Source organism: Eptesicus fuscus, chromosome 9 (assembly GCF_027574615.1).
Source record: "Eptesicus fuscus isolate TK198812 chromosome 9, DD_ASM_mEF_20220401, whole genome shotgun sequence".
Lineage (NCBI taxonomy): Eukaryota > Metazoa > Chordata > Mammalia > Chiroptera > Vespertilionidae > Eptesicus > Eptesicus fuscus.
Genome location: NC_072481.1, coordinates 102,565,577 through 102,587,647, shown reverse-complemented (window position 1 = coordinate 102,587,647; position 22,071 = coordinate 102,565,577). Strand labels below are relative to the sequence as shown.

The following is a 22,071-nucleotide window of genomic DNA, read 5'->3' as shown; positions in this document are numbered from 1 at the left end:
AAAAAAAAGTTAAAAATAAAAATGGAGGATAAAAAGATAAAGTATTTATTTTACTAATCCTATGTAATAAAAGGCTAATATGCAAATTGACTGAACAGTGGAATGACCGGTTGCTATGATGTGCACTGACCACTAGGGGGCAAACACTCAATGCAGGAGCTGCTTCCTGGTGGTCAGTGTGCTCCCACAGGGGGAGCGCGGCTCAGCCAGAAGCCGGGCTCATGGGTGGTGAGCGCAGTGGCAGTGGCTGGAGACTCTCCCGCCTCCATGGCAGCCCAACTGCCAGCTTAAGCCCACTCAATCACCTCCATGTGATGTCAGGTGAAGCTGGAGCATCCCTCGAGGGCTACCAGACTGTGAGAGGGTGCAGGCCAGGCTGCGGGACTCCCCCCACCCCCAAGTGCACAAATTTTGTGCACCAGGCCTCTAGTTTATAAATAAAACTATTTTTTTTAATTAATCTGTATTGTATACAGTAATAGTGAATTTCAAAAATTTAACCTGTCCAAATAGTTCATTTTGCCTTACTATGACTGAATCTTAACATTCCAAATCTATAAAAGAAATTGCCAAGAACTAGAACTACAGGTAAAGAATTACGTTCAATCTAATAAAAATGATCATCAATGCAATCATGAAGAGAGCAGACAATGGAAAATAAGTAGAGGAGGAGCTCTCTGATCTCCTCTCGAAAACATACACGGCTGACTGAAATGGTACAAGTCTGAAATTAGTATCAGTGATCTACTCAAGTAAAACCACAAAGAACTAGGCTACAGTGTCCTTAGAGACAGTAGGGGAAAAGTGACTTTGTGGTTTTATCCCCAAACTATAACTAATTTTGAAGCTTCAACTTCGACAGCAAGAAAAAATAACTAGAGGCTGAGCAAATGGGGACTTTTAACTCCCTGTAACAAAGTCTGCGTGTAATTTTATTATGATACTTGGAAATTGTGACATCAAGTTTTGGGGTTTGTTTTCTTTTTTTAAAAATGTTTTATGTTTCTTTATTGATTTCAGAGAGCAGAGGGAACAGAGAGAGAGATAGAAACATCAATGATGAGAGAGAATCACTGATCCACTGCCTTCTGCATGCCCCACACCATGGATCAATCCTGCAACCTGGGCATGTGCCCTGATCTGGAATTGAACCGTGATCTCCGGGTTCATAGGTCCATACTGAACCACTGAGCCACAATCTGGGCTTGATATTTTTTAAAGGAAAACCATAAAGGCAGGAAGGAAAGATAGAGAAAAATAATGATTTAATTTAAGAAAATGCCCTGATTATTTTCAATCTATCTATTTTTAAACTGTTATAATCTTTATCAACTATTGATCAACATTCTTTTAAAAATAAAACTAGCCCTAGCTGGTTTGGCTCAGTGGATAGAGCATCAGCCTGTGAACTAAAGGGTCCCGGTTTCAATTCCTGTCAAGGGCACATACCCAAGTTGCAGGCTGGATCCCCAGTGGGGGGCGTGCAGGAAGCAGCCAATCAATGATTCTCTCTCATCATTGATGTTTCTCTCTCTCTCTTCCTTCCCCTTCCACTCTGAAGTCAATAAAAATATATATTTTAAAAATAGGACTAAAAATGACAGACATTATGTGGATGTCTAAAAAATAGGAGTAAGCATCCCCAAAACAGGGTTGGGGGCCACATTCAACTATTAGGAACCACCTATGTGTTCTCACAGGAAAACTCCGCACCCTTATAAGAAAATTAATTCGTAATTTTATTCCCTAAAACTTTTAAGATTCATTGGGCTATAGCTTATTCTTTAAAGTCTAGCATTATTATTATTCTGCTCTGCAAACATTTCTCTTCGGCTTTTAGTTTTTACTGTATTTAGTCAGGTGAAGCAAAAAAAAAAAAAAAAAAAAAAGAACTGTGTTCTTTACTCTTAACACTTCATTTCTGATTTTAAATGTTAACCTATATAACTAACAAAGTAATGCCACTGCTAAGTCAAAATACCAAGTAACTCCAGTAATCTGAGATATAACCATGGCTCCAGCTGCACATCTCCCAAAAAAACCATACTGAGTGGTTATAAACTAACTTCATGGTCATTATTTCCCTGAAGGAATTGCCTCAACCACACTATAAATGACAAATATTTGGTTTTCCCAAGTACCCTATTTATTGAAAAAGAGAACAACTAGATTAAAACCAACAATGTAGGGAGAAAGAAAAAATAACTGCTAACATTGACCACTGAAGAGAGAAAATATCTGTATAGCAAAATCTTTACACACACACACACACACACACACACACACACACACACACACACAGCAGTCTGAAGCCATTTAATGTAAGGACATATGTGTTTCGTTTCAGGCTATCTGAAGAAACTAAAATGACTACATTATCAGTGATTCCCACTTATGATGATAAAGTTAAATTATATTCAGATACACTATTTGGTAAAGGATAAACTTCAGGTATAAAAATATTTGCTTATATAAAAAAGCCAAGTCTGAAAAGAATGTTTTAAGTTATTTTAAAAATATCTATATGCCCGGCCAGTGTGGCTCAATGGTTGAGTGTCCACCTATGAACCAGGAGGTCACCTCTGTGGGAGATGACCAGCGGGACAATCAGGGGGTGGCACTGGCCAGCAAGGAGCCGGCCCCGCTCCCCATCGCCCCGCCACTGCCACTGGTGGCCTCCCTCTGCGGGAGGTGACCTGCGGGTGCAGGCCAGCAAGTGGCTGGCCCCGCCCCCCATCACCCCACTGCCACCAGTCACCATCGACCCCTGATCACCGCCCACTCCTCCTGCTCACTGACACCCACCTTTGCTGGTCTGGCCCCGCCCACTTGCCAGCCCCACCTCCTGCCGACTGGTCATTCTGCCATTCGGTCAATTTGCATATTAGGCTTTATTATATAGGATTATGTATTAATGAGGTTGCTATCTTCCTTCCCACCTCAGAATTTTCAACAATTAACATACTCTTTCCTTTAAGCTCAGAGTAATAAGCCACTTCCTTTCTGAAGCTAAATAGTCTGCCCTAGTATTCTATTTAATGCTTTCTGTCTTCTATAGGACCTTGGTCCTTCATTCGAAGACATGCTAGTCCTAGTCCCTATCTCCCCAAACATGAGATATTTTCTCACTCTTTGATAACTTGACTTGATTCTATCTTCTTTCCACTCGTTTTCTTCTTCTCACTTTGTCAAACTTCTCAAATCCATGTGCATCATTTTCTTAGTTCTACTGATGGGAATTTCAAAAATTTCTCATTTTCCTTGATTTCTAGGCAACATATTAAAACTGTTTCTTTAGTTTTTACAATGCTGCACTGTCCTGACTCCTTCAATGACACCCTTCCCTTTTAGTGACCTTTATTAATATAGATGTTCCCTAAGAGCTGGCACCAGGAGTCTGCTCTGCTCTGTTGTCACTCGCTCACTCTCACAATGTCCATGGCCATGACCGCTGCTTCTCTCCAGCCCGACCACGCCCTGGAGATGAAATCTTCATCTGTAACCGTCTGTTGGAGGATGCCTGATAGCCCCAAAATAAACAAGGCCAAAACTAAAAATTCACATTTCTCTGCCCCAATATTGACTTATATTCTTAATTTCCTATTTTTTCTTCTTCCTCCAAGTCACCTGTTTTTAAGATTTCCAAATCACTGTGGACTCCTTCTCAATTCTCCCCTCCAAATTTAAAGTCACTAAATTCTGTCAATTCATCTGCCATTCCCCACCTCCCACCATTCTTACAGCCACTATTCCAGTCAGGCTTTAACCTCTACATGTCTGGATTACAAACTGCTCACCACAGTTATAGCCTTCCCCATTTTCCCTTTTCTCATGTATACTGAAGACAACCACTAGAATAGTTTTTCTAAAATACCACTGGAGCCGAAACCGGTTTGGCTCAGTGGATAGAGCGTCGGTCTGCGGACTGGAAGGTCCCAGGTTCGAATCCGGTCAAGGGCATGTACATTGGTTGCAGGCACATTCCCCGGTGGGGGGGTGTGCAGGAGGCAGCTGGTCAATGTCTCTCTCTCATCAATGTTTCTAGCTCTCTATCCCTCTCCCTTCCTCTCTGTGAAAAATCAATAAAATATATTTAAAAAAAATAAAAAATAAAATAAAATACCACTGGACATATCACATCCTTTCTGAAAAATTATTTCTTGACCCCACTATCTTTCATAAACCCAAATTCCTTAGCTTGGCAATTAGACCATTTTCATCAGTTTCCTTTTAGCTGTTTTTCCAGATACTTCACACTACTATCCACCCCAAATATTTTGATTAAACAGGCGAAATCAATTCACTATCTTGAGGACATACATTGCACATGCCTTTGTTTACATTCTTGTCCACATCCCCTGTTCCTGATCCATCTACACATTTAAGAGTAGTTTTGGATACTCGGTAAAAGCATGGACTCTGGAGCCAGAACCTGGGTTCAAGTTCCAGTTCTGCAATTTAGACAATGACTTTGGGAATGTTACTTAACCTTTCTGTACCTTGGTTTCCTCCTTTATAAAATGGAGATTATAACAGTACCTATCTGATAGAAATATTGTGAGAATTAAGGAAACTGAATACATTAAAAGTTACTGGAATATAGTAGTACTATATACATATTAGTAATTATTAAGATTTCAAAGCTCAACTGACACTCTTCCAGGAAACCTTTCTTAATAGCTCCAATCCACTGTGATCTTCTCGTTTCTATGTTTCTAAAACATTTATTATAAACTACAAAAGTTTAAGTATAAAACAGGGTTTCTCAACAGTGGCACTGTTGACATTTTAGGTCAGATAAATCTTTGTCGTGGGGGGTGTCCTGAGCATTATAAGATGTTTAGCAGCATCTGTGGCCTCTACTCATCAGATGCCAGTAGTAACCCACCCCCTAGTTGTGAAACCAAATATGTCTTCATACATTGTCAAATGTCCTCTGGAGGAGGAGGAGGATTATCCAGTCGAGAACCATAAGAATAACACAAGATAAAATGTATGAAAACACTCAAAGCTATATACAAGGTTCAAGCAGTATTACCCCTTAGCACTTATCAAATACACTTTTGGTTTTTTTTAATGACTTGAAATTCATATGTACTTTGATTGTCCAATTAGTTTTAATATCCTTTAGTACAGAACTCATGTTTTATTTATTCATCTCTACAATCACACCCAATTGAAGGCCTTAGACACTTGTTGATAGATAGGACATAGGTAACCTGAGACAGACACAGCGAACTGAAAAGAGCACGAAAATTGCAATCAGAAGATCAGATTTTATCTTGGGTTTGCCCTTATTTTAGAACTTTGGGTAATTCATTAAAGTCCGTGAGCCTCAGTTTTCTGATCTATAAAATGTAACATCTATATAGGCTGGCTATGATGTTCAAATGTAATCAGGGATGTGAAAAAAAATCATATATACACTGCAGATTATATAGAGAGAGTCATATGTGTAAAAAGACAAAAATAATTATTATACAATAATGCCTCCTTTATCAAGAATCATCCAGGACACCCTTTATAACCTTATTTTCTATGCCTTTAGGTATTTAACTTTGAAATGTAAACTATTTTAATGGAAATTTTCTTCTTTTAGAAGTACTGTATATATTCTTCCTTTGTCTGAAACAATGGGCACTGAATATAATTTAATTTTTTCTTACTGACTCTGAGCCATTGTTATAAACATTATTATTCTAACATACACCTCCCTCAGGGATTACCATGTATGTAATGCTGTTGACCTCTTTAATAAATAGTCAGAGGCACTGGACTCTGTAGTCCTCATGTCCCTTCTGCTGCACTTCTATGGATTAGAAAATTAAATAATTGAGTTTATTAAAGAAGAATCTAAAATTAACAAATATAGACTTTGAAGAAGGGCTCCAGAAGTATTCCTCTGACCAAAGTTTGTATGTCAGAAACTTCTGAGCTCTGGCTGCTCAGAGGTACTTTTTACTTACTTTCTGAGTCACATTGATGTTCTGGATAACTGAAATTGCTGGGAAAGCAACTTCTTTCTCTATCTAAATATGTATATTCAGAAACAGTACCATGTTGTCCATATAACTAACTTATTTATATTTTTTAAATATTCTGAGTGCTTCCTGATGCCACTCAACATATATATATGGCCCAGTGCATGAAATTTGTGCACGGAAGGGGGGGGTTCCCTCAGCCCTGCACCCTCTCCAATTGGGGACCCCTTGGGAGATGTCCGACCACAGGGATTGGGCCTAAACCGGCAGTTGGACATCCCTCTCGCAATCTGGGACCGCTGACTCCTAACTGCTCACCTGCCTGCCTGCCTGCCTGATTGCCCCTAACCACCTCTGCCTGCCAGCCTGATCACCCCTAACTGCGCTTCCTTGCTGGCCTGGTTGCCCCTAACTTCCTCTGCCAGCCTGACTGCCTGCCTGATTGGCCCTAACTGTTCGCCCCTGCCAGCCTGGTTGTCCCCAACTGCCCTCCCCTGCTGACCTGATCTCGCCCCCAACTGCCCTCTCCTCCTGGCCTGGTTGCCCCCGACTGCCCTCCCCTGCTGGCCTATTATCAACCCCAACTGCCCTCCCTGCAGGCCTGATCTTGCCCCAACTGTCCTCTTCTGCTGGCCAATTTGGTTCTGATTGGTTGGTTTCTATGCCAGTCAGCATCAAAATCTCTGCCTCCTAGGCAGCCATTGGCTCCCCACAGCACCCACATTTGGTTCTGATTGGTCAGTTTCTATGCCAGTCAGCGTCAGAAGTCCCGCATCCTAGACAGCCAATGCCTCCCCACAGCACCCACATTTGGTTCTGATTGGATGGTTCCTATGCCAATCAACATCAAAAGCTCCGCCTCCTAGGCAGCCATTGGTTCTTCACAGCACCCACATTTGGTTCTGATTGGTCGGTTCCTACGCCAGTCATTGTTTCTGGGCTTATCAACAGGGCCTGATCATAAAGGCGGGGCTGATCAGTAGCCCCAGTGGAGGCCTCGAGAGAAATGGAGGTACAGCTGTTGGCCAGATTGGGAGAGAAAGAGAGAAGCAAGTGCTGATCAAAAGCCGCCTCAGAGGCAACGGATCAGTCCCTGCTTCTCTCTTCAGGCCTCTCTCTGGCCCCGATTCGTACTCCCCTCAGCAGTCAGTGCTGGGGCACCACGCCTACAGCGGAAGCAGTCAGCGGAAGCCGTGGCAACCCAGCGCTGACTGCAGGACTGACTTCCAATTGGTCAAGCTTAGGTCATTACAGGTCATTACGACCCAGGGTTTTTATATATTAGGATGCTTCATTAAGTTAAAGCTACAACAGAGCAATCAATCATACTATGTGAAAGAAAAAAAAGCCAGAATTCATGTGCTAAGTCCCATACTAGGCAAACTAAAAAGAAAAAAATATATATGATTAAATTTATTTCAGGATCTCTTGACTGGAGTCTGTCAAGACTTATATGCATCTCTGTTCTTCTACCCTAACTGATAAAGATATAAAAGGTCAGTATTTTCCAGTTAAAACAATTCATTCACCTTTAGTTATAAGTAAACATTAAGTTTCAGGCAAAAAGAAAAATTTAATAAAACTTAAGAGTCAAATTGAAAATTGCTTTGTGAGTCAGGAGCATTTTGTTCTTATGTTTGTAAATTATATGGGTCACAGAAAAATCTTTTCCCCTGACACTTCTAGAACACTTGTATATTCTTTGATATATAATATTATGTGTATATATAATATTACCATAATATAAATAAAAAAAACAAAGTCACCTTTAATAAATCATGGTAATTTTCTCTGTCAGATGTAAAACACATAAGATGGGGGAGGGATGTAAAAGTTGGAAGAAAAAAATAAATCAAGTATAATATTATACTTTGAAAAATAGGCTTTTGATTTGTTTTTAGAACTTTTTATGGGTCAAAATCAATTTAAAAGTGAAAGAGAAGAAAGAGAAAAGGGGGGGGAAAGGAAAAAAAGAAGATAGGGAGGGAGGCAGGAAGAGAGGGAACTAGAAAGAAGAAAACATGGCATATCTAACAGAACTTAGAAGCTACAAAATAAAATTATCTAGCCTTGTACCTGACAACCGTAGTCCAAAAGTAGCTGTAGTATATCCAAATTTTCATTTTCAATAGTTATTGTAACAGCATTTCTCCCAAGCACATCTACGCAATTTATGTTCAAGTCACCTGAACTGCTTTCCTCCAAAATCTTTTTAACCATATAATAGTCACCTAAATAACAAATACAAACACAATTTAATATTCATGACATATTAAATGTGAATGACTGTAAAGAAAACTTAGCCTGTTAATTTAAAAGATTAAAACCTAAACTCGTTTTTTTATATGGAAATGTGCAAAAAGGTGAACATTTCTTTGCTAAAAACTTGTATCTTGGTAAAATAATATGTACATCAGCTGCAAACATTAAAAGTTGCTAGTTTAAAATTCATAACTGAATGATAAGGAGAGAAACTTTTAGAAGATATTTAAAGCAATAAAGATTGTCCAAAAAATACATACTGAAAGCAAGAAATATTATAAGCTTAAAGTTTTACATCTCAAATACATACCCACATTTACTCATACATCAAAATAGTTATAAATGAGATCTAGTAATAAGCTGAGGATATTATGAAGACATTTTATACACTTTGGAAAAGCAGTGTTAATGTGTATATGCTTGACAAAAAATGCCTAAATTCCTCTCCTCGTCTCCCTTCCCAACACACACACACACACACACACACACACACAAACCCTTATCTCATAAATGAAACTGTTTAGATTATATGACCAAGGAACACCCAACTCACAAAACTCTAAAACAGGAGTGGTATTAATGCTGGTAGAGGTCAAAGTCAGAATATTTCAAAGTAAAATTTTAACCTGTCAAGAGCATGCAGGATTCCTTCTGCCTAACTCTAGCCCACATCAAAACAGTTGACCCATGGGAAAAAAATGAGAATAATGACAAAGGTAATCATTTGTCTGCTGACCAATTAGTGCAGTAATAAGGGAAATAAATCAAGAGAAATGCTAATTAACTACACAAAGAAAGCAGAGTTTTATTTCTTTTCATTTTACTTTTAAAATATAATATAAATAAACCATTTTAAGTGACTTGCAAATACAGTTGTTCTTTAGACATCTATGAATTTAACCAAAAATCAAAACAAAACAACCACCATAAAAGAAAACCACAGAAAAGAACAGAGTGAAAACCAGAGGAAAAAGAAATGATTTCATGATACAGAAAAAGTAAATCCTAAAACTTGACTAAATGAGTGAATTAAAAAAAGTAACATTTGGGAGGGTGGTGTAAAATTTCAAATAGATTTGCTATTATTATTACTATGTTTGAATCCTCACCTGAGGATATGCTTTCACTTATTTCTAGAGAGAGAGGAGGAGAGAGAGAAACATTGATCCTCGATATCAAATCTGCAGCCTAGGTATGTGCCCTGACCTGTGGGAAACGAACCCACAACCTTTTTAGTGAATGGGACAATTTTCCAACAACTGAGCAACCCAAACAGGGAGAATGGTATTATTTGAAATCAATGACGTTAAAGCCCTCCATGCATTTTGGATGAAGCTGAACCATAATTTTCTTGATGCCACATTTCCTTAGTTACCTTAAGAAAACTAATCACAAAAAAAAGTATTTTCTTCATAGCACTACAAATAGACACTCATGCTCAATGGCAAAAACTTATCAAACACTTCAGAAAGTGAAACTTTTAGTCATAAGTTGAACTGATAGTGAACATACAGATAGACCAGTGAAAAGGAAGGAGAGGTAAGAGAGTTAAAAACATCAATGAGAGAGAAAAACCATTGGTTGGCTGCCTCCTGCAGGATCCCCCACAGGGAATGGAGCCTGCAACCCCAGGCATGTGCCCTGACCTGTAATCAAACCAGTGACCTCTTGGTTGCTGGGTCAAAGCTCAACAGCTGAGCTACATTGGCCAGCTTTTTTTCCAGTTTTTTCTTTACTCCTTAATCTGTACATATCTTTCAAAGGCCCACTCATCCACTAACATACACATAACCACCTCATCTCCACAATTTTTACTTTAGGAATTCTTTCCAAATATAATACATTATGAACATGTTGTATATGTAGAGTAAAATTTCTAAATGAAAAGGATGAGAAACATAGATGTTCTACAGTAGATTTGCTCTGGTGCTATTAAAGTTTTTTACTTTTATTGGATAAATTTGATCCACAGAAAGGTTTATAAAACATTCATAGAGAATGAGTTTGATTTTCAACTAGTAAGTCGAACTGTGAACATGTCTTTTCTAACATAAATGATTTTCATTCATCCAATTAAAACTAGATCAATATAACACAGTGGTTAATAGTGCAGGCTCAAATATATCCTAGTTCTACTTCCTAACTAATGCAACTTTAGGCAAAGGGATTTTAAAATTCTGCTAAGTCTCATTTTCCTTATTTGTAAAATGGGGATAACAACAGATATAGCTCATTGGGTTGTAAGGATGAAATGAGATCATCTATGAAAAGTATATGCACTCTAACCCAAAGAGTTGTTTTAGTAAATAGTTGCCATTTGGTTTGATAAAAGTTCCAATGTAATAGTGGAAACTATAGCTACTTCAGGAAATTTCCACTTATAGATTTGGTTTGGGTGATACAAAAGAGGTTTAATAATATTAGTGGATACAAACATGTAAAAAAAATACTGCTATAACTCCTATTTATTTTTTACATGTAAAAGAATACCATAGTGTAAGAAATGAGCCATTTCCTCAACCTAACCCAAGAGCTCATTTTAACATACCTGAAACAGAAAATACCTACTTATTCTCTCCTTACATTTTTTTTTTTTTACTTTATATGGGCAAAAAAGCATGCATATTTACTTTCTACCCACCCCCAAAAGCCAAATCTCCCCAAAAATCTTAATGATCTTATAAAATGGGAAACTGACAGAGGGTACCAAGCTATTTCAACTGCACTACTGGATAGACTACAAAACTATCCTATATCAAAACATTCTTTTGTTTTAAATATGTCATGCAACAATCTTAAATACACACAACATACAAGTACTTACTCGAACCATATTCCTCAGTTTGACAGGAACATCAAATTCCCTTTCTTGACATACTTTCTGTTTGCTTTAAAATAACCACAGCTCAGTAAGCTGGAGGACATGCAGCAGTGATTTATTCATTCTAGAACAACACAATCTTCCAATCCCTCTCTCAGAGAATTTTTTTAGGGAAAAGACCTTACACAATCCACGCCAGTAATACTACAGAATTTTACCTAATTTACAATGATTTTTGTGAGGTTATAGATATATATTATGCTTCTTTACATTTCCAAGACAATTCAAAGTTGTGTCCATGGTGGATTTTAAGGAATGTTTTCATAATATAATTTAATACTATTACATAAGAACATAAAAGTGGCTGACATAGGTGGCCTTTATAAGTCAACGTATTTGCAAAAGATTATGTAAATCAAATCCTACTTCAAAAGCAGTAAGAGGTTAGAGCCGTGGTCGGCAAACTGCAGCTCGCAAGCCACATGTGGCTCTTTGGCCCCTTGAGTGTGGCTCTTCCATAGAATACCACGGCCTGGGCGAGTCTATTTTGAAGAAGTGGCGTTAGAAGTTTAAAAAATTTGGCTCTCAAAAGAAATTTCAATCGTTGTACTTTTGATATTTGGCTCTGTTGACTAATGAGTTTGCCGACCACTGGGTTAGAGACTGACACTTATTAAAAATACCAGGTGGCTCAGTGAGCCCGGAAGTCATGGTTCATTCCCAGACAGGGCATATACCCTTGTTGTGGGCTTGATCTCCAGTTGGGGGGAGGGGAGGAGAGAGGTGCAGGAGGCAACTTATGGATGATTTTCATCTTGATGTTTCTATCTCTCCTCCCTTCCTCTCTGAAATCAATAAAAATATTTTTTTAAAAACCTTGCACATACAAAATATCCTCTGTTAGCTAATATTTTCATAGTGTAAACTGTCCTTTGAGTTTATGTTCTCAGAGTCTGCATGTTCCTAAACTGAGTTTTCTAAGTGAGCATGGCCATTGGAAGGTGTGAAAATTAACAAAGGGAAATCTTACTTGAAATAGTGCCAGGCCAGAGCAGGTGCTCATATGCAGTACCGGAAGTCAAATTATGGGATGAATTGATTACCAATTACAGAACCCAACAGAAAACCCTCAACAGGAAAGAATCATCAGTGGTAGGCCCCAACATAAAAGACGTACATTAGGTCTCCTACAAGAAATTGACAATCCCAGCCAATGAGAAATCATCCTGCAAGAAATTTATCACCGCAGCCAATGAGAAACCATCATCGCCCTTAACTCTCAATTGTCTCCAATGAACTTTTGTTCAAAACTACCCCTCCCAACTTCCTTCTTCTCCATAAACCGTTCCTCTCCTTTGTTTGTTGGCCTTGCCTATGGCTTTTGCTATAGCTTACTTGTCCTGAATTGCATTTCTTTGCTGTTCCCAAATAAACCCATTTTTGCTGGTAAAATAACTTTTCTTTTTAAGGTCAACAAAGGCAAACTGAATAGATGTAGAAAAATAAATTGTACAGTATTTCACACCGGAAGTAAAATTAGTCTTAGGGCAATCAATTTCTCATTCCTTTTATTATATGCAACAAAAGAAAGCATGCTTGAGTGAAGAGACTTTATATGGCCATAAAAGTGAAGAATCTTTTTTTTAAGAAAAATATTAAATATCTTCCACATTTTTGCCCTGTAATTATTTTGCACTACCTTTATGTCTCAAAGAAGGCTCAGAAGCAATAAACCTTCCTCACTAATAAAAAGCACGAACAAAGCTGTTCTGTAAACTTGGAGGAAGTTTGGGACTATTTCCTCAGCCCTGTCTTTGTCTCCACCTAGGATTATGACACATCTGATTCCAGTCCACAGTCACTGCAACCAAGGCGCTGGGCGGCTGAACGTCAAATCCTGTCACACAAATAAGATTTGAATGAAGGGGGGCGGTGAGAGCCCACAAACACGAGGCACCTTAAGCAAGGTCATGGGATTTTCACACTAAACAAGCCCTTTGGGCTTCCAAAAAGGAAAAAAAAAAAAACACACGTAAGTCCCCAAAGAGAGAACAGGTCATTCAGGGGTCAGCCGCAGAGGCAGGGCCCAAATCCTGGCTCCGCGCCCCCAACGCTCCCCAACACGGGCCGCGCGGGCGGAGGCTGCGGTCGGGGCCGCGCCCGCGGAGCTCGGGCCGGAGGGAGGCCGCGCCGAGGCTGGGACGGGGTGCGGGGCCGGAGCGGCGGGCGCGGAGCGGGGCCGAGCTCTCACCCTTGTCGCACGCCAGCAAGAAAAGCTTCTCATCCAGGGAGTTCTCCTCCTTCACCTCCCGCACGTCCTTCAGCGCCATCACCTCGCTCGGCGAAGAGGAGGAGGAGGGGGACGACAGCAGGGAGGAGGAGGAGGCGCCGGAAGGGTCCGTGCTCGGACACCCGGCCGCCATCGCCGCGCCCCACGAAGGGGACAGGCCGGGAGACCGGGGCCGCGGCCCGGGGCCCCGCCCGGCCGCAGGGCCCGAGAAGGGATGGGTCGGCCCCACGGCTGCTTCCGCGCGCGGCCCGTCGGCCCCGAAGAGCGTCCCGTGTCCCGGGAGCCAGCATTCGCCCTCCGCCGACAGCCCCAGGTCGGGGGCGGCCCCGGCGCGACCCCTCCCCAGCCGCCTGCGCCCCGGCCGAGCCGGTCCGCGCCGGTCCGGGGACGACAGAGTCGCGGGCGCCAGGGCGGCGGAGCGTGGGGCCGAGCCCGAGCCGCAGGGGCCGCGCGGGGCGGGGGCCGGCAGGGGCCGCAGGAGCGGTGCGCAGAAGTCCCGGAGGCGGCTCTGCGGACGCCGGGGTAAGGGCCGTGGGACCGCCTGCCGAGCGGGGACTCCTCCTCTCTCCCCGCCCCGCCCCGCGTCAGCTACGCCGCCTCAGCCGGGCCTACAGCGTGGGCGGGGCCGGGCCTGGTGGGCGGGGCCGGGCCTGGTGGGCGGGGCCGGGCCTGGTGGTGGGCGGGGCCTGGTGTCTGTCTGCAGGTCCGGGTGGGCGTGCTGACTGACCGGGGCGGCTCAGCGGAGGGCCTCCCCGCCGCCTCCTGCTGCGCGGAAGCCGCCAGGCCGCTGGGCGGCTGAACCGTGAGGGCTCAGGCCGAGGGACACCCTTGTGTGACTGCGGGGTCATGTCCTGTCCCTGTGCCCTCTGCCTCGCCGCGCTGCCAGACGTCCCTGCTTCCCGAATTTCTGAAGACTCTTAACTCATTTGTGATCGTAGAAAGGCGCAACATTCCTGATTCATACGTTTATTCGCATGTAATTCAAGTGTATGTCACGTAATCATGGATAAGCACGTTTTTAGGATAGACTGTGCATCACAGCCCTTCAATGGCTTCTTCATACACTTTTAAGTCGACTCAAGCTTCTGGGTTTAGGTTATCCCCTCTGGACGTCCACAAGGGGCTGGGTTAATTTCTTAGATTCAGGGAAATTCCGGCCTTCTTTAGTGGACAGACCTACCAGGCATTCCAAAGTATTAGAGGGCTTTTCTTCCTTCAAAATGAAACATGGAGTTGGAGTGTGGACCCTTCCTTGTGAGTTCTTGTCCTACGAAGTTTGAACAATAAATTCATGAACTAAAAAGATGAAAGAGTATCAGTTTAAAAGGTCAAAGCCCACCTGATACCCCCCTTTTTCTCGCCCCCTTATCTTGCAACATTCTTCTATCCTCTGCCAATATATGCCTTTCCCTTATCTGTGACATCTATGTTGTGTTAATTTGCATACTCACGCCTAATTGGCTGGTGGGCATCACGAAGGTATAGTCAATTTTCACCTTACTCTTTTAGTTTTTTGTGGTTGTTGTTAATCTTCACCTGAAAATATTTTTTTTCCATTGCTTTTTAAGAGACTGGAAGGAAGAGGGTGGCGGGGGGTGGGGGGTGGAGAGAGAGAGAGAGACATGGGCTGGTTTCTTCCCAAACTTACCCAGACTGCCGCTGGGGAATGAATCTATAACTCAGGTACATGCCCTTTACCAGGAATCGACTGGAGACCCTTTGGTGTGCAGACCAATGCTCTAATCACTGAGAAAAACTGGCCAGGCCCATTTTAGCCTTAAACAAAAAAATCTCTAGATCATAAATCTCCCCCTTCTATACTTTTGGATTCAGTTGTAAGTCTGTGTATTTGGTGAAATGTCAAAGTTGCTCACTGTAAATTTGTGGCCATGTTTGGGTTTGTGTGAGTTTACCCAGTAAAAATTTTACTCCCTCCACCCAGTGCACAAATTTTGTGCACCAGGCCTCTAGTCATTTATACTGTCCAAACACACATCCTTAAAGAGACCTTCCTTGACCACCCAAGCTAAAATAATATTCACCCTAGTTCCCAAATCAGTCTCTATCATGTTACCATTTTATTTCTCTTACTACAGTTATCATTATCTAAAATTCCCATTTGTTTATCACATGTCTCTCTTCACTAGGATATAAGATTAATGAAGTCATATGTTTTTCTTGACTAAATCTCCAGTGTCTAATGCCATACCAGGATCATAATAGGCAAATTTATGTTATTGGATTGGTTGATTCACCCTAATTACCTCCACATAAACTAAATGTGTAGTAATATGCCGCTGGTCTCTATTAAATTTCTTCATGTTAAAAAACCATAGAATGACCTTCACTCTCCCAAAATAATCTAGTGTTTTTTGTTTTAATAGTTTTAAGCAATTATTTTTACTAACTAAAGAATTAGGAATTTTGTTTTAGTAATTTTAATTTTCTCTTTTCTGGAAAATAATCTTATTTTCCAGACTAGAGGCCCAGTGCTCAAAATTCGTGCACAGGTAGGGTCCCTAGGACTGGCCAGCGATCAGGGCCAATCAGGGCCTTCCAGCTGCCAACCGGGGCCTCCCTTCCCTGGCTGTCCAACTCCTAGACTCCCGGTTGAACTCTCAAGGGGACAATTTGTATATTAGGCTTTTGCTGGAAGCCACCACTTGCCGATAGTGTCACAAGAGTGCACCAAGGAATGCAGAAGGCCAATGGACCTTGGGTGTTAGCAGGACTGACATTAAGCGCCTTGTCTGTTGAGATAGTGGTGGCTCAAGACAATTCCCTAACCTGATAATCCTCTTACTGTTTACCAAACTTTACCCTTGATATGCCTGTATGCATTGCTAAAGGGAAAATGTGTATTCAAGTAAATAAATAGCGGACTAGGCCAGAAGTTGGTGTTTCTCCTCAAGAAAGAGGTCTCCACCTGGCCCCCAATGCCTTTTTTGTGTGTGATTTTCACTTTTTTTTATTATCTAAAGTTTTACATATGTCTTCTTTTTTCCCAATTGACCACCCCCCTACCCATTCCCACCCTGGGTAATCCCCCACCACCCCAGTGTCCAATGCCTTCTAAATTCATATGTCTTGTATAGCATTTTCATTTGTGTGTTGGCCCCTCCTTCAGATCCTGAACTCTGGTTGCGGCAGGCTTTTATATATATAAACTAGTAGCCCGTTTGCACGAAGATTCGTGCAATAGACCTTCATTCACCTGGCTGCCTGCACCAGTTTTCTGCCGGCACCAGGGACCCAGGCCTTGGCTGTGGCCACCGCCTTCTACCTTCTTTCAGGGTCCCGTCTTGGCCCTGGGCGGTGGCCTTGGGCTCGGCTGCGCCCAGCGTCCCTGCTACCCGATCTCAGGAGCGAGCCGACCTCCCAGGTCGGCTCGCTCCTGCGATCAGAGCAGGCACCCCGCTGGCGTCCAAGGCCCGGAAAGCCCCGGGCAGCTTTCCGGGCCTTGGGCTCCGCCGCACCCCAGCTTCCCTGCAACGGTTTCCTGGTGGGCGTGGTTGATGGGCGTGGCTTGGTTGGTGGGCGTGGCTTGGGTATAGCGAAGGTGTGGTCAATTTGCATATTTGTCTATTATAAGGTAAGATTTTCAGGGTTATATATTTTTATGTAAATACAATAAATGCTGACACATTTGTACATACACAGAATTTTATTAAATATACTTTGTGAGAAAAAGAACACCCTGAAGTGCTAAATTTCATGTAAATCAGATAACTTAGTAAATATATGGCGAAAAAAATCAAAAGGGGAAACATGATTTAAATAATCTCACAAAAGAGCAAGAACATATCTTAATCATCATATAGGAAAAAAATCATCAAAATATAAAAGGAAAGGAAATCTCTCTTATAGAAGAATATACTTCATAGTTCCACCTGTTCATAATTCCAGTGAAAATCTTACCAATATGTATATTTTAATCAATGGTAAAAGGGAAGTTAGACTTCTCATTCATACTGACATAAAGTGACAGTATTTTTGTTGCACAGCAGTTTCACTGGTACTGACAGTGGAAGATGAAGAAAGCAGATTTCTGAATTCAACTGTTAGTAAAGAATCTTTCCACTCCTAAAAAATCAGACAAAAATAGGTCTCAGACTTAGTTGTTCCTAAGCAACACAAGCATTTACCAAACATTGCCAACTTGTAGGAGGCTGCAGAAAAAAACGTGAAAATGCTCTATGTTAAAAAATACTTTGTGTTACTTTCTGCTAAAGAGATTCAGTTGGCATGTTCTAGATTATTTAGGGCTTCAGTAGAGATCAAAATTAGCATCTGTAACATGAAGCTAACATTATAGCATCAACATATTTTGAAATCCTCTAGCCAAAATTTGGCTCTAAATATCTGGAAGAAGTCAATCACAAATTACCATATGCACATCAAAAATGAATATTTCTAAAAGAAATTTTCATGTACCAAATAGTTACAAACTGAAAAGTACACACAGTGGGGGCACAATAAATACTTATTGGTTGGCTGACTCACCAATTATACATACCGTTTAAGAAAACCCAGATAATTCGGTGCAAAATATATACATACACAGACATATTTCCCTAATAACATCTTGCCAATATATATATGCTGCCTGTCATTACCTAACAAGCATATATAAAGTATCAATGGGGTTGAAATTAAGTTTTAAGTAAAAAGCTCTGGCTTCTTACATAAGAGAATGAACTTTGGGAGTTCTCATATATTAAAAAAAATTAATGTTGCTAGAACAATACTTGTCACTTAAAAGTTTTAGACAATATAGAAATTTACAGAAAAGTTAGTTTAGACCACTGCACATAGAGGGAAAAAACAAAGTGATGAAACTGAATTATGACTTTTAATGCAGTTATAATCAAATTTAACACAAATCAAAACACATTTCACAGGACTTGAAAAAAATTTTGTATTGATCTTTTAGAACTATGAAAAAGATTAAATTAGTCCTGTTTTAATGAGACTTTCCAGAAATGAAAATAATTTAATTGCGAAATATCAGCTTGATGATGAACATATTCTAAGTATCTACTAGTAAATTAATTGTGTTATCCAAAAAGGTTGACAGATTCTAACTAGTATGAATAGGATACTGAATTCATTAATGAATTTTACAATTGTTTTGAGCATATAAGTAATCTCTGCTTTTATACCTACTACATTTCAGAATTCTGTAAACTGTGAGGCATTCCATGTGTTAATGTGGCAGAAAATCATATTAAATGTTTATTTTATTCTGTTTAGTCCTTTTCCCATTAAGCATGCAAACACCGTCATGACCATCTTTGGCTTCACTTCTACAAGGTCGTCAGGTAAGGCATATATCCTGGCACCAATCTTTCGAGCAACTGAAATGGCATATCTTGAAAAAAACAAGAAAAATATATTGGTATTTGATATCTACTGTGTTTTCTTTATTATCTATATATATATATAAGCCTAAGTGACTGGCTGGTAGCTATGACACACAATGACCACCAGGGGGCAAACGCTCAATGCATGAGCTGCCTAGCAACAGCAACTTTGCAGAGTGCCCTCTCTCACTCTGGGACCCTTTGGGTAAGGTGACCAGACATCCCGCTTTTGACGGGACAGTCCCGATTTTTAACAATTTGTCCCGCGTCCCACGGTGTTTTAAAAAAGTCCCGATTTTTGGAAGGAATGCACGACAAGCTAGGGAACGGCGGGAGAACGGGAAGGGAATATACTGTTTTCGGCGGCCATGTGGCTATTTAGCCAGGATATGAGTTTTATATTATTTTTGTTAATTTTATAATGTTTAACTTTAATAATAACAAATATTGTTGAGAAATGATTATCGAGAACTGCTTATCAAAGTTCGCATTGTTGATCAGTTGTTAGAATTCGACCACCATTGTTTGGACTTAATGAACATGGCATTTTTTGGGATTGGCAACAACGAAAACATTTTGTAACTGTCTCTCAGAGGATACACATAGTACTGAGTGCTAGTAAGCTAGTTAAACAAGTGATGTCATTACAAATCAGCTATTCAGAAAATTTAGGTAAGTAATTTATTTATTTCATAAATACATAAATTTTCTTGAATTTAGCAGACAGTACTTGTATTATTTATATTTTATAGTGGCAGCAAAAAGTCTAGCACCGGCCTCGAAAGTGACACTTACGGCAAATTCATGACCTTTTAAACAACGACAGCAACCTACTAAAAAAAATTCACTCAAATGAGAAATATGCCAAAGAATAAAATAATACTATACATATTTTTTTATTATATTTGTAAATTGTACTTATGTTGAAATTTTTAAAAAATATATTACAATACTATTTTTGCATTCTATGACAATTTTTGTTGCTCCATATAGACCAAATTTTTAATCAAACCCCCCACCCCACCCCCAGTCAATGGTGTCCCGCTTTACCAATGTTAAAATCTGGTCACCTTACCTTTGGGGGATGTTGGACTGCCAGTTTTGGCCCTATCCCTGCAGACCAGGCCAAGCGCCCCCACCTGCCTGAGGGACCCCACTCACTCCACAGATGCCCTTTAAGCTCTGGTGCTGCCCCAGGTGCGGCTGGCCAGAGAGGGACCATGGGAGGTTGGCTCCAGGGTGTGTCAGGCCCGTCTCACCGCCGGCCACCTTCTAATTAACTTTTTTCAATGTGCACGAATCTATGCACATAGATATGCATATAGTATGTTAATAAAAGAACGAAATATTTTATGATTTAACTTTACAAAAAAGTTAAGTTTGAGTAGTTAAATCATATTACTTATACAAGTTGTATTTAAAAATGTGAATCTTAAAGATATATTAACCTTACCTGTATGGATTTAAGAATTTAAAGAGCCACTATGTTCTAATCTAATCTAATAATAGACAAATATGCAAATTGACCGCACCTTCGCTACACCTAAGCCACGCCCACCAACCAAGCCACGCCCACCAACCAATCAGGACGAGTATGCAAATTGCCCCAACAAAGATGGCGGCTAATTTGCATATCAAGACAGCGTCCAAAGAAGTCAAGAGCTGCAGAAGGGAGTAAAGCTTCGAAGAAGCAAGCAAGCGAGGGGGGGGGGGTGGGATAAGGGCGGGGTGGAGGCGGGGCCAAAGGGAAATGCGGGTGGGCTGGAGGAGAAGGCGGGGCGGGGGACAAGGGCGGGGCAGAGGCGGGGCCGGGGCCGAAGGGAAACACGGGTGGGCTGGAGAAGGCGGGGCGGGGGACAAGGGCGGGGCGGAGGCGGGGCCGAAGGGAAACGCGGGCGGGCTGGAGGAGAAGGCGGGGCGGACGACAAGGGCGGGGCAGAGGCGGGGCCGAACGGAAACGCGGGCGGGCTGGAGGAGAAGGCGGGGCGGACGACAAGGGCGGGGCAGAGGCGGGGCCGAACGGAAACGCGGGCGGGCTGGAGGAGAAGGTGAGGCGGGTGATAAAGGCGGAGCGGAGGCGGAGCCGGGGGCAAAGGGAAACGCGGCGGGCTGGAGGAGAAGGTGAGGCGGGCGGCAAGGGAGGAACAGAGGCGTGGTAGAGTGCAGCAGGAAATCCTATTGCAGGATTTTTCCTGCAACGGGAAAGCTAGTACAAACAATAAAAGCTTACTTAGCATTGTTCAGCTTGTCCTCATCAGAGAAGTCTTCTCTCTTTATCATTTCTTGACGAACTGCATTTGGTGCAATGGCATCTATTAAGTCTAGGACAGGTAAACTAGTGCTAATAGATTTGTCCTAGAAAATAAAGAATAGATGAAAATTCGTATCAAACCAGAAGATCATGACCATAAAACTGAAAGCAATTTATAAACTTTCTTTACACTCAACATTCAGCTTCTCTGCAACCAGCACACATCACAAATCATTAAAAATACACTTTCCCTCCCATCTTTACAGAGCTTACATTGTAGAGAGCTATCATCTTCCTGAAGTTGTGGATGTGACAATTACAAAAGTATGCTAACTACAGTATTCATTCTGTATAAAATACAGTATTCATTCTGTATAAAATAAACAACATTTGAAATGAATGGAGATGAATTTTAAATAAATAGTTTTGCAAATTCTAACAATCCTATATAATAAAGAGGTAATATGCAAATTAACCCACAAGCCATCACAAGATGGCTGCGCCCACAGCGGAGGTGGGGTTCCTGTAACCAGCAATCAGCAGGGACCTGAGGCTGCATGGCGCTGGGCCGGGGGACCTGAGCCTGCGCCCCCACGCTCAGTGGGGCATGACTGGGGACCTCAGGCTGTACCCCCCGCCCAGCAGGGCTTGATGGGGGACCTCAAGGCGTGGCCCCCGCCCAGCAGGGCTTGATGGGGGACCTCAGGCGGCGTTCCCCCCACCCTAGGCCAGGGGACCTGAGACTGTACCCCTCGTCTGGCAGGGCTTGACAGGGTTGGGGCCGGCCGGGTATGGATCTCGCCCAATGGGGCGGGGGGGGGGGGGGGGGAGCCGGCTGGGTCTGGGTCTCATGTAATTTTGAGGCAAGCGCAGGTGGGTGGGAACTTGACTCTGGGTCCCGCAGCGCACCCCAGACTCTGACAGGAGGAAGATTTTCATATATATTTTACTAATTTTCTTTCATCTCTGACACTTCTATTATAGAGAAAGGGCAAATAGCAATATTAAAATATTTCCTCTAATTAATTCCCTTTTAATGTGCACAAATTTCGTGCACTGGCCCACTAGTAATGTATATTTTTAGACCATGAATTCCTAAGCCT

General features: G+C 41.7%; 2 protein-coding genes across 4 annotated transcripts in view; both read right to left on the bottom strand.

Annotated features, from left to right (window-relative positions):
• Positions 1–13,562, bottom strand: part of TRPC1 (transient receptor potential cation channel subfamily C member 1) — a 171,532-nt gene extending 157,970 nt beyond the window's left edge. For 2 of the 3 annotated variants that reach the window (XM_054721623.1, XM_054721624.1), the window contains exons 1-2: positions 13,316–13,562; positions 8,058–8,212 (exon numbers count right to left, since the gene is read on the bottom strand). In XM_054721623.1, coding sequence (XP_054577598.1) covers positions 8,058–8,212; positions 13,316–13,487 — 327 coding nt within the window. In that variant the 5' untranslated portion in view covers positions 13,488–13,562. The remainder of the gene's footprint in view (positions 1–8,057; positions 8,213–13,315) is intronic. The other variant, XM_054721625.1, reaches the window with a different exon arrangement.
• A 5,027-nt stretch (positions 13,563–18,589) lies between these two features.
• The window catches only part of PLS1 (plastin 1), a 125,146-nt gene continuing 121,664 nt past the window's right edge, over positions 18,590–22,071 (bottom strand). Inside the window, exons 14-15 of the mRNA XM_054721626.1 lie at positions 20,948–21,072; positions 18,590–18,725 (exon numbers count right to left, since the gene is read on the bottom strand). Coding sequence (XP_054577601.1) covers positions 18,590–18,725; positions 20,948–21,072 — 261 coding nt within the window. The remainder of the gene's footprint in view (positions 18,726–20,947; positions 21,073–22,071) is intronic.